This window comes from Mastigoproctus giganteus, chromosome 2, assembly GCF_048544385.1.
Source record: "Mastigoproctus giganteus isolate SK-2022 chromosome 2, ASM4854438v1, whole genome shotgun sequence".
NCBI classification, from domain to species: Eukaryota; Metazoa; Arthropoda; class Arachnida; order Uropygi; family Thelyphonidae; genus Mastigoproctus; species Mastigoproctus giganteus.
Window position 1 is genome coordinate 168,608,213 of NC_143576.1, and position 13,068 is coordinate 168,621,280.

The following is a 13,068-nucleotide window of genomic DNA, read 5'->3' on the forward strand; positions in this document are numbered from 1 at the left end:
CATAAGAGATCTGTTTTTGTGGGTATTAAAGTTCCATGTGGTCGGATCATTAAAATTCAGACTTACATGTTCCGTTTTAATATATTATTGCTGCCATCATTTTCTTCTGCTAACTTTTATTGGTTATTGTCCACACTTTCTAATTCTTTTAAAATAACTTCAACTGTTTGAGCTTTTTCTTGGACTTCCGTATCAGTGGCATCATCATTTGTTTCATCTTCATTCGAATCGTTCGTTTTCTTTGTCACTTTTAGGTTTGGAGTGGCTTATTGTAAGCCAGTTTTGTAAACTAGTGGAATGTTTTGTTCTAATTTCCTCTTTATGCAGTCTTTCTACGCGGTACTGATGAGGCTGCCTCCGTAGGCAGGTGGGAAGGAGCAGCAGTGCGTAGCACATGCTTTTTGATTAGACTGGGGTTCGAGCCCGTCACCACCAAATACGGAGGATGCGGAAAGGTCAGGGAATGACCACCGCATATCCCGAAGCAATATGGCCTTAGTTGCTAATGCTCCAAACAACAACAACAAGTGCGGTACTGATGTCCATTTTTTTTTCTTTGGTGGCATGCTTAAATTAATTTGGCCTTTATTGTTTTATTGAAATTATAAATCACAATATTCACGATTACCTGTTTATATAGCAATCACAAAAACACTATTAACTTATAACTTATTCAGTTTGTACATAATGCATTAATTGCAAACTACTATGCATTTGAGCATGCACTGATGAAGCGATCGCCTGATTGATCCCTTCAAAGTTACATTCTGGACAGAAAATAAATTTATGATGCTATGCAGTATGTACTCAAATGTAAGGATGCATGCAGGCTTGAATCTCGTGTGTGAAAATTAATTTTCACCCCACCCTGTTCTGTTATCTTGATTTGACATCATCAAGGGGCGCAATTCTGTCAGCTGTCATTGGGTGTCGAAATAACTTGATACTGTACTGCTGTGGCGCCCTTCTCCTCCTGTCGGCTCCCTTGGCACCTGAACCAACGAAAAGGCGTTGGGGCAGGTTCCTACACCACTGCCCTGGAGCAGTTTTTACGGGTTTTCCTTTTCCTGAAAAAGTGAACAAAACTTGTTGAATATCTCAGGTAAGAGAATTCCTGGCATAAAATTTCTATATTTATAAAATTTCCATATTTTATAACGTTTCTATTTAAAAAAAAAAAAATTCCACTTAAGATCTTAGATTGATTTAAAAAAAATTAATTTAAAATGAGGACATAGTTCTTATACAATAGCAGATCACAATAAGTTTGCATTTTTCCGATTTTATGGATATTAGCCGTTTCTTGATTACACAAGATGTCTGCCCGACACGTTGTTGATCAAGTTGTTAGATGAAGGCACTGATAGATATCTTCATATGTTCATAGATATCTTCTTCTTGTAATGGCACCATGACATTGATTGGTTCAAGGTCTTTTCTATGGAACCCAAAACTACACTTACCTTTCTGTCAGTTTTTTCTTAAAGATATTAGAATGAGCACATCCACCCATAAGGAAGGATGATTTGGAGCAGTTAATGATGGATTTGTATAATGTTTTTTACAGGTCTTCTCAGAAGTCAGTTCAGCTTTGAAGAAGGCAGCAATTGTACAACACTTGAGAAAATATTACAAACCACAAAATTACTCAAAGAATACATTTTGCGGCCATTAAGCATTCAAAGTCAAATTGGAACAGTCCTTTTATTATTGTAGCAAAGCCCAATGAAGAGTTAAGATTTGTGTTACATCTTAGGGTAGCGAATAAGTTCATTGTTTCCATCAGTTTAGCCCTAAAGATTTGGTGTATTATATCCAAGCAGTCATAGTTTTCTCTGAACTAGATATGAATTATGATTATTAGCAAATATCATTGAGATCAGAAGAGAGGAAGTATTTCTCTTCTTCCATGAAGTGACAGTATTATTATTATTTAGCCATATGGTGTATGGATGCCTGAGACTTTTGCTGAACCATCGACGTCCTTGACAGGTGTGATCTACAGGCACGCGACAACGTGACGACCAACAGCAACGCCAACAGTGACGAGTCATCCACGAGGGCATTTATCCCATACTACCCCAACCTGTCACAACAGATCGGTAGAATCCTAAAATCATATGGGATAAAATGCATCCAACTCCCAGGCAAGAAACTGCGTTCTCTTATCTCCAACGTAAAAACACCCATCCCCACTCTTCTACAGAGCGGTTTGGTCTATCGCATCTCTTGCCGTGACTGCACCAGCTGCTACTTTGGAGAGACTGGACGTCGACTCGAGAAACATCTCTCAGAACATAAAAGGGCGATCCGTTTGGCAGATGTAGAACACTCAGCTATCGCCGAGCATGTCTGGACAACCCGCCACGACATCGACCCACACCGCGATGTCGTGGTTGTGGACAGGTCCCACCATTACCTAAAGCGCACCTGGTTGGAATCGTTAAATATAAAATGCTCGGATGCCTCTTTGAACAGGAACAGTGGTTGCCAAGTTAACCCCATCACAGAGGCAGTAATTATATCCATAGACAAACGCTGGCCACGTCACCACCATATGTCACAGCCACAAACATCAACAAACAATTAACCACACACCTCACGCACCATCCTGGCAGTGCACATCTCTATTCCAACTGCCATTCATGTATTCAATCTGAAGAAGGCTGCCTCCCAGCCGAAAGCTTATTAATTGTAATTATGTTTAGTTTGCTCTGAGAAACAAAATAAATTTTCATAGTAAACCTAATTTACTCAATGCTATATGCAGAATGAGGCTATGCCCTTCATGTCCAGTGATGTTAATAACAAAATGATTAACTTTAATTTCATATCCATGGTGGTTTGCAGCATAAATTCTCACCAAAAACTTTAAAATATCTATTTCACACTTTCTTCCTTTACTTTCCTTTCTGTTAACTGGTGTACAGTGTAAACATAGACCAATTAATGGAAAGATTACACTAATCTTCTTTCCCATTGCCTGGTCTATGTTTATCCTATCTTTAATCATATAAGTCGCTAAAGCTTACACATGTGATATTTGCACACAGAATGTAACACTAGGATTCGTTTATTGAATGTTGAAATGTCAGTATTCTCATTGTCTCTGAAAAAGAGGTTTTCTTCTCTTTTGTTCACTCCCCCCTATTTCCCCCCCCAAATAATATAAATTATATGTGTATTTAATACTATTTTTACATTTCATTTTAGAGACAATCACTGCTCTCTTCAAGACCAATTTTCCAGTGGATTTTCCCTTTGATCCACAGGAATTAGTGGCATTTTCTATGATTGGGTAAGGAACAGTGTTGTTTACTTTTGTCATTTGATTTCATTTTAATTTCCCCTCCCCACTCTATAATTGAATTGCATAAATATTATAATTTTGTTTTGTTTGAACTTATTGGTACATTGATTGTTGTCATACAGGGTTGGCCATTTATACCGACACATTTTTATTTGACATGCCCTAGACCACTTCTAAATTGGACTAATTTTGTTTTTTTTTTTTCTTTTTTTTTTTCTTTTTTTCTTTTATAGGTAAGCTTTTGAAGATTTGAATGACAAATCATTATGATATTCAACATAAAGTATAATTACTGAATACTACTTTAAATGTGGCTACTTTTGTTACTTAGAAAGCTTTCGGGAATTTTGATGCAGAGATATTCTGTCATAATATTCTTCACTCATTTTTCTTTTGAATTATTGAATAATTAGGTGTACGAGGTGTATCCCTAAATTATAGGTGAACTAAAATTCAGGATTACCAAATCATTACTTCTTTCCAAAATGACAGACTGCAGGCAGTAATGAATGGTGTTCCAATTTGTTGCAGGCTGTTTATCAATTTTAATGGTGGTTACCATCTAAAAAAATCTAATTTTTAAGAAGTAGATCTGTAATAGTTTGTTTAGAGCAGTGTTTCTCAACCAGTGCTCTGTTAATAGTCATTACTTGGCAGTCTGTGCTGAGGAACAAATTTTTGAAAAATTTATTTACAAGTATTGTAAGTATGAGTGAGGTCTTATGTAATTCATTTTCTGGATTGCTTTTCTGTTAATGTAATATTTATATATTACACATTAATTGTAATATTTATATATTACATTAGCCTCACCAATCTAATTAACTACTATGAAGTTGTTACAAACTGGGTGCAAAGAATAATTTTGACATCATTTACTTAGATTTCAGTAAATCCTTTGATACTGTATAACAAGTATGATTGTTATATAACTTACAGCAGTGTGGCATTAGGGGAAATTCACTACTGTGGATAATTAAATGATAGCAGATGAAGAGTTAGCCACAAGTGATCGCTGCTCTTCATGGACTAAAGTGATGTGTGGTTCCAAAGGAGTCTGTATTGAGGCCCTTATTGTTTTTAATATTTATTAATGATATAGTATTTCAAGCTTGTCGTCTGTTTGCTGATGAAAAAAGGCAGTTACAGTAATCAGTGTGTGGTACTTTAAGAGGATCGAGGTTAACTCAGAGATGGACTGGAAAATGGCTTAAGGTGTAGCAGTGATAAATACCAACTTCTGCATATGGATAGCATTAATTTGAGAATAACATATTATCTTGTTGCTAAACTGAAAGTAGTGGAGTATGAAAAAGATCTAGGGTTAATTGTATAGGCTGACATTTCTCTGAGCAGTGCAAACAAGCTGTTAGAACATCCCATGGGGTTCTGTCAATGATAGACAGGAACACTGCCAGCAGAGATGAAGTGATGACCATCCATTTGTATACAGCAATGGTTAGGTCACATCTGTAATACTGCATACATGTCTATAAACCTCATTTAGGAATGATATAGATCTATTGGAAAGAATGTAGAAAAGAGCAATAAGAAAACAGTTAGTTGGGACAGAAGAAGATGTTCTTACTAAGAGAGTCTGAGGTCTGTAATTCGCAGTTTCTAGAAACTAGGCATTTGCATGGTGACCTAATTGAAGTGTATAAGGCTTTAAAACGGTTAAGTATTTTTTTTTTTGGGAAGTGCTGTAATAAGCTTTGCTTCCTTGCATTATGTTGCCAATACTAACCAAATAGGTTTTTTGTTTTCTTCTTCACTATTCACTAATGAATTGATTAATGTTTGTTTTTGTTTTAACATCAGTGTAACTAAGGCATCACTGTATTGTGTCTGTAAATTGCATATACTCTGTTAAGCAAAGTACATTATGGTTGGTTTGTCTATTTTGATGAATGAAAAACCCAGAAACTAGTTTTTCTTACTGTCCTGATATCCTAATATGACTGGATTGGCTATTGATAATTAAAATCATTTTTAAATTTTTTTACTCGATTAACTTTTATTTCTGTATGCTAAATTTGCTAAATATACATCTACATTCATGCATGAAAAAGTGTTTAGGAATGTGTATACTAGAATATACCAACTGAAGACAGGGAACTAAATGATTTTGTGATAACTGATAGGAAAGTGGAAGAGAAATTATTGAGGCTAAAAGTAAATCACCTGGAGTTGATGGAATCTATCAACCACAGATGCATTTTGCTGCTTCTTTTAATATAAAAGAAGCAGCAAAAGAGGTAAATAAACCTTTAGCTATAATTATGAGAGCATCCTTAGATTTAGAGGAGGTCCCTCTGGATTGAGATGTGCAAAAGTCTCACCTATTCATGAAGTGGGAGGATAAAAGGGAGAAGTGAGCAGTAGGCCCTCGTTTTAACGCTTTTTTGCTTTGCCCTGATTTGCTATAATGCTATTATTGTATTATCATCTGTATCTCACTATAACGCTCTTTTACAGATTGAATTTTTGGCATGTTTAACACAGATGAAACAGGACTTTTTTATGATTATGATTAAAGAGGCCTGTGCGCTCTGGATTCATTATTATCAAAACTAAAATTACTGTAACACAGAGCGAAAACGGATACAAAAATAGATTGTAACAAATTTAATAATAGAAAATATACATATATTAGATTAGATACATACAAACTTTTTGTTTGTATGTATCTATTTGGTTGTTTTGTGAACCTTCCTCAGTTAAACTGACAGTTAAGAATAGAGCATGAGGGCATGTACTGCCAGTCTTGTATGTGAAGTATGTGATTATTGGATGTTGAAGCCTGTGGCTGTGATGTATGCGGACGTTGCCAGCATTTGTCAATAGTCAGGATTGCTGTTTCGATGATAGGGTGGACTTTGACATCCACTGTTCCTGTTGACTGAGGTATTGGAGCATTTGATGTTCAAATCAAGGACTTTTTTGGAAATGAATGCCTAAAAGAAGTTTCATGTCGAAAGAAGAAAAAAACATGCCAGGCTTCAAAGTGGCAAAGGATCGGTTGACTTTAGTGTTGAGTGGTAACGCTTCGGGGGATTTTAAATTAAAACCCCATTTTGTTTACCATTCGGAAAATCCAAGGGCTCTTAAAGGGTTCGCTAAATCAAAACCTATCTGTAATTTGGAAGGCTAATAAACAAAGCTTGGGTAACCAGGCCTCTTTTCGTTGATTGGTATGTTGAATTCTTTTGTCCCTCAATGGAAAGATATTATGCAAAAAATAACCTTGATTATAAAGCAATTCTGATATGGACGATGTGCCAGGATATCCAAGCAAAGAGAGTTTAGAAGGCTTGAACAATCATATAAAAATTTTTTTACATACCTCCAAACATTAATCTGTGATCTGACCAATGTTATTGCCACATTTAAAGCTTACTACACAAGGAACACCTTTTCCCAAGCTATTAAAACCATCAATACTGGTGAAAATGTATTGAGCCTAAAGAAGTTTGGGAAATCCTACAACATTTCAAGTTCCTGGGATGAAGTGACTCAGAAAACCATGAATGGAGTGTGGAGGAAAATTTGAAAGGATTGCATAAAGGATTCTCAAGAACCTGATGATTTAGTTGAGAATGTTAAAGCACAAATTGTTGAGCTCAGAAAAGAAGCAGGATTGGACGAAATTGACAATGACTATGTACAAGAGATGATAGACAAAGCCAGAGATGGCCTCTCTCTAATGAAGAACTCATGGAAATGACAAAAGAACAAGAGTGTACAATTGAGGGAGATGAACAAGATCCTACAGATGAAGAACCGATACAGTCACTGACTACAAACAGACTTAGTGAAGCTTTTGAACACTTTGAAAAAAATGTATGATTATTTCTGGGAGTAAGACCCTGACTTGGAATGAAGTTCCAAGATAATAGGAAATTTAAAGAAAGAAATGAATCCCTATGTGATTTTGTACAATGAAAGGAAGAGGGACAAATGTATAACACAAAATCAACACATTTTTCAGTCCAAAAATACGAAAAGTCAACAGGCCCAGGGCCATCAGATTAATAAATTCATGATTTTAATTGGAATTTTAATTTTGATACATAATGTAGTTACTTACCACATAATTATCTATATATGTAATATAGAATATTTTATATGTACAAATTTTTGAATATTAAATATTTTGACTGACATTTGTGCGTCTTTTCACTACCATTTATTATTAATTAAGAAATATCCTATGGCATAGACCGCAAATCACATATACAATGTTTCCTTATTTTTGATTTCAAAATATAAGAGCAATGAAGCTCAATCCTTCCTACTTAAGTACTATTTGTAAAATATAGAGATCTACTCATACCTTTTGATAGGAATATTCTACAGCCCAACGCTCACTTCAAATTGATCCAATTAATACATTATGTGAAAGGACTAAATTTATAATATGATCTTATACAACTGCAATAAGATTGTATTATAAATTTAGTCCTTTCACATAATGTATTAATTGGATCAATTTGAAGGGCTGAAGAATATACCTATGTAAAGGTACGAGTAGATCTCTATATTTTACAAATATGTTACCTCAGGGAATATGGTGCTTGCTTAGTGCTGATTTACTTAGCTCTCTGTTTGTCTGGAGCGAATTATCAGCGTTAAGTGGGGGTCACCTGTAATTATAGTTCTGTAAGCTTGACTTCTCTTCCAAGGAAAATAAGTGATCACAGAAGTATTGCATGATCACCTTGACAGGAATGCAGTTATATGGCAATCATAGCATGGATTCATTAAGGGGAGGTCTTGGTTGACAAATCTGATTGGTTACTATGATGTGATAACAAAGAAACTGGGTGCAAAGATATATATAAAATATAACTAAAATAAAAAATAAAATAAATAAAATAACTAAATATCGACAATGACATATTTAATGTCAAAGTTTCCAGATGATACAAGGTTGGCAGGATGATTAATGGTAGAAATCGGTGTATGATACTGCAACACAAGACCTAGAAAAATTTGACAGATGGGCTGAGAAGTAATATCATCATCATCAGCCATTTTCAATCTACTGCAGGATGAAGGTCTCTCCAGCAACTTTCCAGTTCCTTCTGTTTTGAGCACTGGCCATCCATTTACTACCCAAAAACTCATGAATTTCATCTATCCATCTCCGACTTTATTTTCCAGGTTTTCTTCTAGCTCCTCTTGGATACCATTCTGTTATTTTCTTAGTCCATCTGTCATCATGTCTTTGAGCTATGTGTCCTGCCCAAGGCCATTTTAGTTCTTTAGTTTTGGTAAGAATGTCCTTTACTTGAGTTTGCTGCCTAATCCATGTGTTTCTCTTCTTATCTAACAGTCTGATTCCCAATATAATTCGTTCCATTCTTCGCTGTATAGTTCTCAGCTTCTCTTCCATTCTTTTGGTGAGTGCCCAAGTTTCACTTCCATAAGTCATGGCGGGGAGTATACATTGGTTCATTATTTTACGTTTCAGATAAACTGGGATATTGCTCTTCAGTATGTGACTATATTTCCTGAATGCTATCCATCCAAAATTTATTCTTCTCTTGACTTCCAACCATTTATCATTATTACAGCTAATAACTTGTCCCAGATAAGTATATGACTCCACCTTTTCAATTACTGCTCCTTCAATCATTATTTCCCTTTCTGTGGCATACTTATTCATCATTAATTTTGTTTTAGCCATATTCATCTTTAGTCCAAAATCCTTATTAACTGTGCATAACTGATTAAGATTTTCCTGTAATTCTTTGGGATCGTGGCTTATGACCACAATATCATCTGCAAATCGTAAATGGTTTAGGTACTCTCCATTCACATTGACTCCTCTCTGCGACCAGTCTAATCTTCTGAAAGCTTCCTCAAGGGCAGCAGTAAACAGCTTCGGAGATATTGTGTCTCCTTGTCGAACTCCTTTCTAGATTTTAAATTTCCTACTGTCTTTGTCTAGTCTAATAAAGGAGGTAGCACTCTCATATATTTTCTTCAAAATCATAATATATGGGGTATCTATGCCTCGTCTTTCCAGTGCCTGAAACATTGCCTTATGCTGTATGGAGTCAAATGCCAGGCATTATGGTGTTTTATATTCATTTGTTTTCTCCATTAGCTGTGATATTACATGAAGGTGATCCATAGTTGAGAATCCTGTCCTAAAGCCAGCATGCTCTTTCGGTTGATTCTCATCAAGTATTCTTTCTAATCTGTTAGTAATGACTCTTGTGAACAACTTGTAGATGTGGGATAACAAGCTAATTGGTCTATAATTTCCAATTTCTGATTTATCTCCTTTCTTATGCAGCAAAACTATAATTGCATTGTTCCACTCCTTAGGCATCACGCTTTTCTAAAGCATTTTGGGAAGAGTCTTGCCAGTTTTTGTGTTATTTCTCTTCCTCCCAATTTTAACAACTCTACAGTAACTTCATCTTCCCCCGCGGCTTTCTGATTATTCATTTTTTTTCAATGCATGTTGTACCTCATCAGGAAGAATATCGGATATGTCATATGTGTTGCAACTTTGCAATCCATCTTCCCCACTGCTGGCATCATTCCCTCGCTCCTTGTATAATTCTCTATAGTAGTCTTCTGCTATTTGAATTATGCCTTCTCTGCTGTTTATAAGTACACCATCGCTATTCTTCAGTTTCAGTATCATTTGTCTTTCTGTATTACTGCTCATGGCTGCTGATTTAAATCCTTTGTTTTCCCTTAATGCTTATTCTACTTTTCTTGTGTTAAATCTTCTTATGTCCTCTCTGAGTCTCTTTCTAATGGCTTTGCATAACTCAGTATACTCAATTTTCTCCCTGTCAGTGTTTTTCGTGCTCTTCATTTGTCGTCTTCGGTTCATTATGACAAGTGTTTCTTGACTAATTTTTTCTTCTTTGGATTTCTTTTTCCCTATAGGTTTCTTAGGCTTTATCACATTCAGAAAGTTGTAATATTCCTTGTCGATACTTGGTCCTGAGCAGTCTGCAGAAGCTCAAACTTGTTCTTAAGTTCCAGTACATACTGCTTTTTCTCCTCCTCTGTTATCTCAAAGACCTTTGTATTATTTACTTGAGCCAGTTTTTTCCTTTCCTTTCCTACATCTATATCAAGTGTACATCTTACCATTCTGTGATCACTTCCAAAATTTACCTTATTCAGGATGGTAACATCATTCATAATATATCTTCTGTTAGTGAGGATGAAGTCGATTTCATTAGTTGTTAATCCATTTGGACTCTTCCATGTCCACTTTCTGTTCACCCTTTTCTTGAAAAAAGTGTTCATTACTGACAGTCCTTGAGATTCTGCAAATTCCACAAGTCTTTCACCTCTTTTATTTCTTTCACCAATTCCAAAATTTCCTGTAGTTCCTCTTTCTGCACTGTTTTGCCTTTTCCCAACCTTAGCATTGAAGTCCTCCATAATAATAGGGTAGTGGGTTGTTTTCTGCTCATCTAGAAGACTCAATTTCGGTATACATTTCTTCAACCTCTTCATCATCATGGCTCGATGTTGGTGCATAAATCATTATAATCTTTAGCTTGTACCTCTTAGAAATCTTGAGTATTAGTCTTGACACCCTAGGTGATGTACTTTTGAATTCCAAAATGTTGTTTTTAAAATCTTTATGGACCAGAAAGCCAACTCCACCTTCGCTCCTTTCACTGTTTTCATTGGTGTACAGCAGATTTCCACTTGATAAACTTATAAGTGATTCATTTCTTCTTCTTGTTTCAGCCAAACTGATGATATTCCAATTTACATTTTCTAATTCCTTTTCCAGCTCTAATATCCTGTCTTCACCGATGAGTGATCTTACGTTATAACAGGCCAAGTTCAGTTTCCGTGCATGGCAGCCTGGTCATACGCAGAGATTCTTAGCACTCTCTGCTTCCACTCTGATCCTCTCGCTGCCGTAAGAGGGAGAGTGAAAGCTGCTGGGGACTGAGGGCCATTTGCTTTGTCGTGCTGTCATATGCTGGAGGGTTTGGTTTTTTCCTCTTCACGCTGACCAGGCATCTTGAAGAGAACCACTCTACACGTTCGTTGCCACCTACGTGACGTAACAGGGCTTACCATCGAGAAGGTGTGCATGAGTGGATTTTAGGGAGGCAGGCCAACCGGACTTCTCCTAAATCTTCTGTAATAGAGAGATATTGGATCCATCAGTGTTTTAGGCTGAGTGTCTGATAACACACAGGATACGTGTTCCCCTCTAAGCCCTGATAGTAATAATTGAGGTATAACATTGAAAAATGCAAGGTACCTTTGTGTAGCAGTAATTCCAGCATAACATATAAAATGGTGGGCCATACTCAAGGTATTTCAGAAAAAAAAAAGACCTGAGGGTAACTGTACAGTTTTAAGTGAAGTTTCCTGAGCAGTGTAGATAGGCTTGCTAGTTCATGGGGTTTTGTCAATGTTATACAGGAATTTTGCCAGCAAGGGACAAGGAGGTGATTGTTCCATTTTATAAGGCAGTGGGCAGGCTGCATCTTGAATACTGCATACTGGAAGGATGTGGATTTGTTGGAACAAGTGCAGAGAAGAACAACAAGATTATTGAATAACACAAAGGTACTCTTTCCATAGAAGACTTTGCTTCTGAAAATTGCAGTATGTGAAATTAGGTACTGTGTGGAGACTTGATTAAAGTGTTTTACACCTTAAGTGAATTGCATAAATTAGATGTGGATGGCATCCTAACTTTTGCTCAGATAACTTACAAAGGGGATAAAAATTCAAATTGAAAAAGAATGGTTGTAGAATCAATATGCAACAATTTGTATTCAGCCAGAGAGTGACTGATTTTTGGAACAAACTGCCATCTGGTGCTGTGATTGTGGGTAGTTTAAATAATTTAAGGATAAATTATAAAAATTATTAGAAGAAATGGGCAGATGAAGTGGGTAGTGCTTTTTTTTTTTTTTGTTTGAAGCCGATTTGCAATCCAAGTAAAAATGCAATTTTTTGTTTTTTTAATGAAAACCCCAAACACAGGAAGTATTAGAACCTATAGTAGTTAGTACTGTGCACAGGTTGGAGGTTGAGGGGATGAAAGAAGATATTTGTTGACATTAGACTTGAATTTCTGTAGATTATAATTATCAGGAAATAAGTATGAGGGTAAGTTTTCCAGAAAACAGAAGTTAAATGAATAAATGAGAAAGAAGAAAAGTTGGTTCTGTGAGTTTGAAGTTGGAGAGTAAAAGGATGTTGGGTGGTAATGGCACATGTTCAGACTGCTTTGAAAGAGAGAGCAGGAATTATAGAAACCAATTTAGAAGAACAGTGCCCATGGAAGTATCTATAGAAAAGGCATGCAGCAGAAACAGAACGTCTATAAGACAGATAGTGGACAGACTCTGTTAGAGATGAGTCATTAATTAACCTAACTGCCTTCTTCTGAATGGAATCTAGAAGCCTGAGAGAGGTTTTGGGGGCACCACTCCAGATGTGAGAGCAATATTCCATTGTAGGGAATTTTGCAATTTGTACATAGTGAACAGCAGCTTGGAAGAAAAGTAATGCCAAGAGCGAAAGAGAAAACCCAGTTTTTTAGATGCAGAGGAAGCAATATTTGTAATGTGCTTGTGCCAAGAGAAATTAGAAGTCAGGGTAATTCCCAATAGAGATATATTATCTCACCTAGAAATCGAAGTGTCATTGAAGATAAGCATAGGAGCAGAAGAATCCTTTTTGTGAGGTATAAGACAGGACTGAAAGGATTGAAATCGACTAAGTTATCTTAACCTCAC

At 36.0% G+C, this 13,068-nt stretch overlaps 1 protein-coding gene across 4 annotated transcripts in view; it reads left to right on the plus strand.

Annotated features, from left to right (window-relative positions):
- The window catches only part of LOC150089733 (chloride channel protein 2-like), a 564,677-nt gene that overhangs the window by 310,747 nt on the left and 240,862 nt on the right, over positions 1–13,068 (plus strand). For all 4 annotated transcript variants that reach the window (XM_090368771.1, XM_090368772.1, XM_090368774.1 and 1 more), the window contains one exon: positions 3,214–3,298. In XM_090368771.1, coding sequence (XP_090224897.1) covers positions 3,214–3,298 — 85 coding nt within the window. The remainder of the gene's footprint in view (positions 1–3,213; positions 3,299–13,068) is intronic.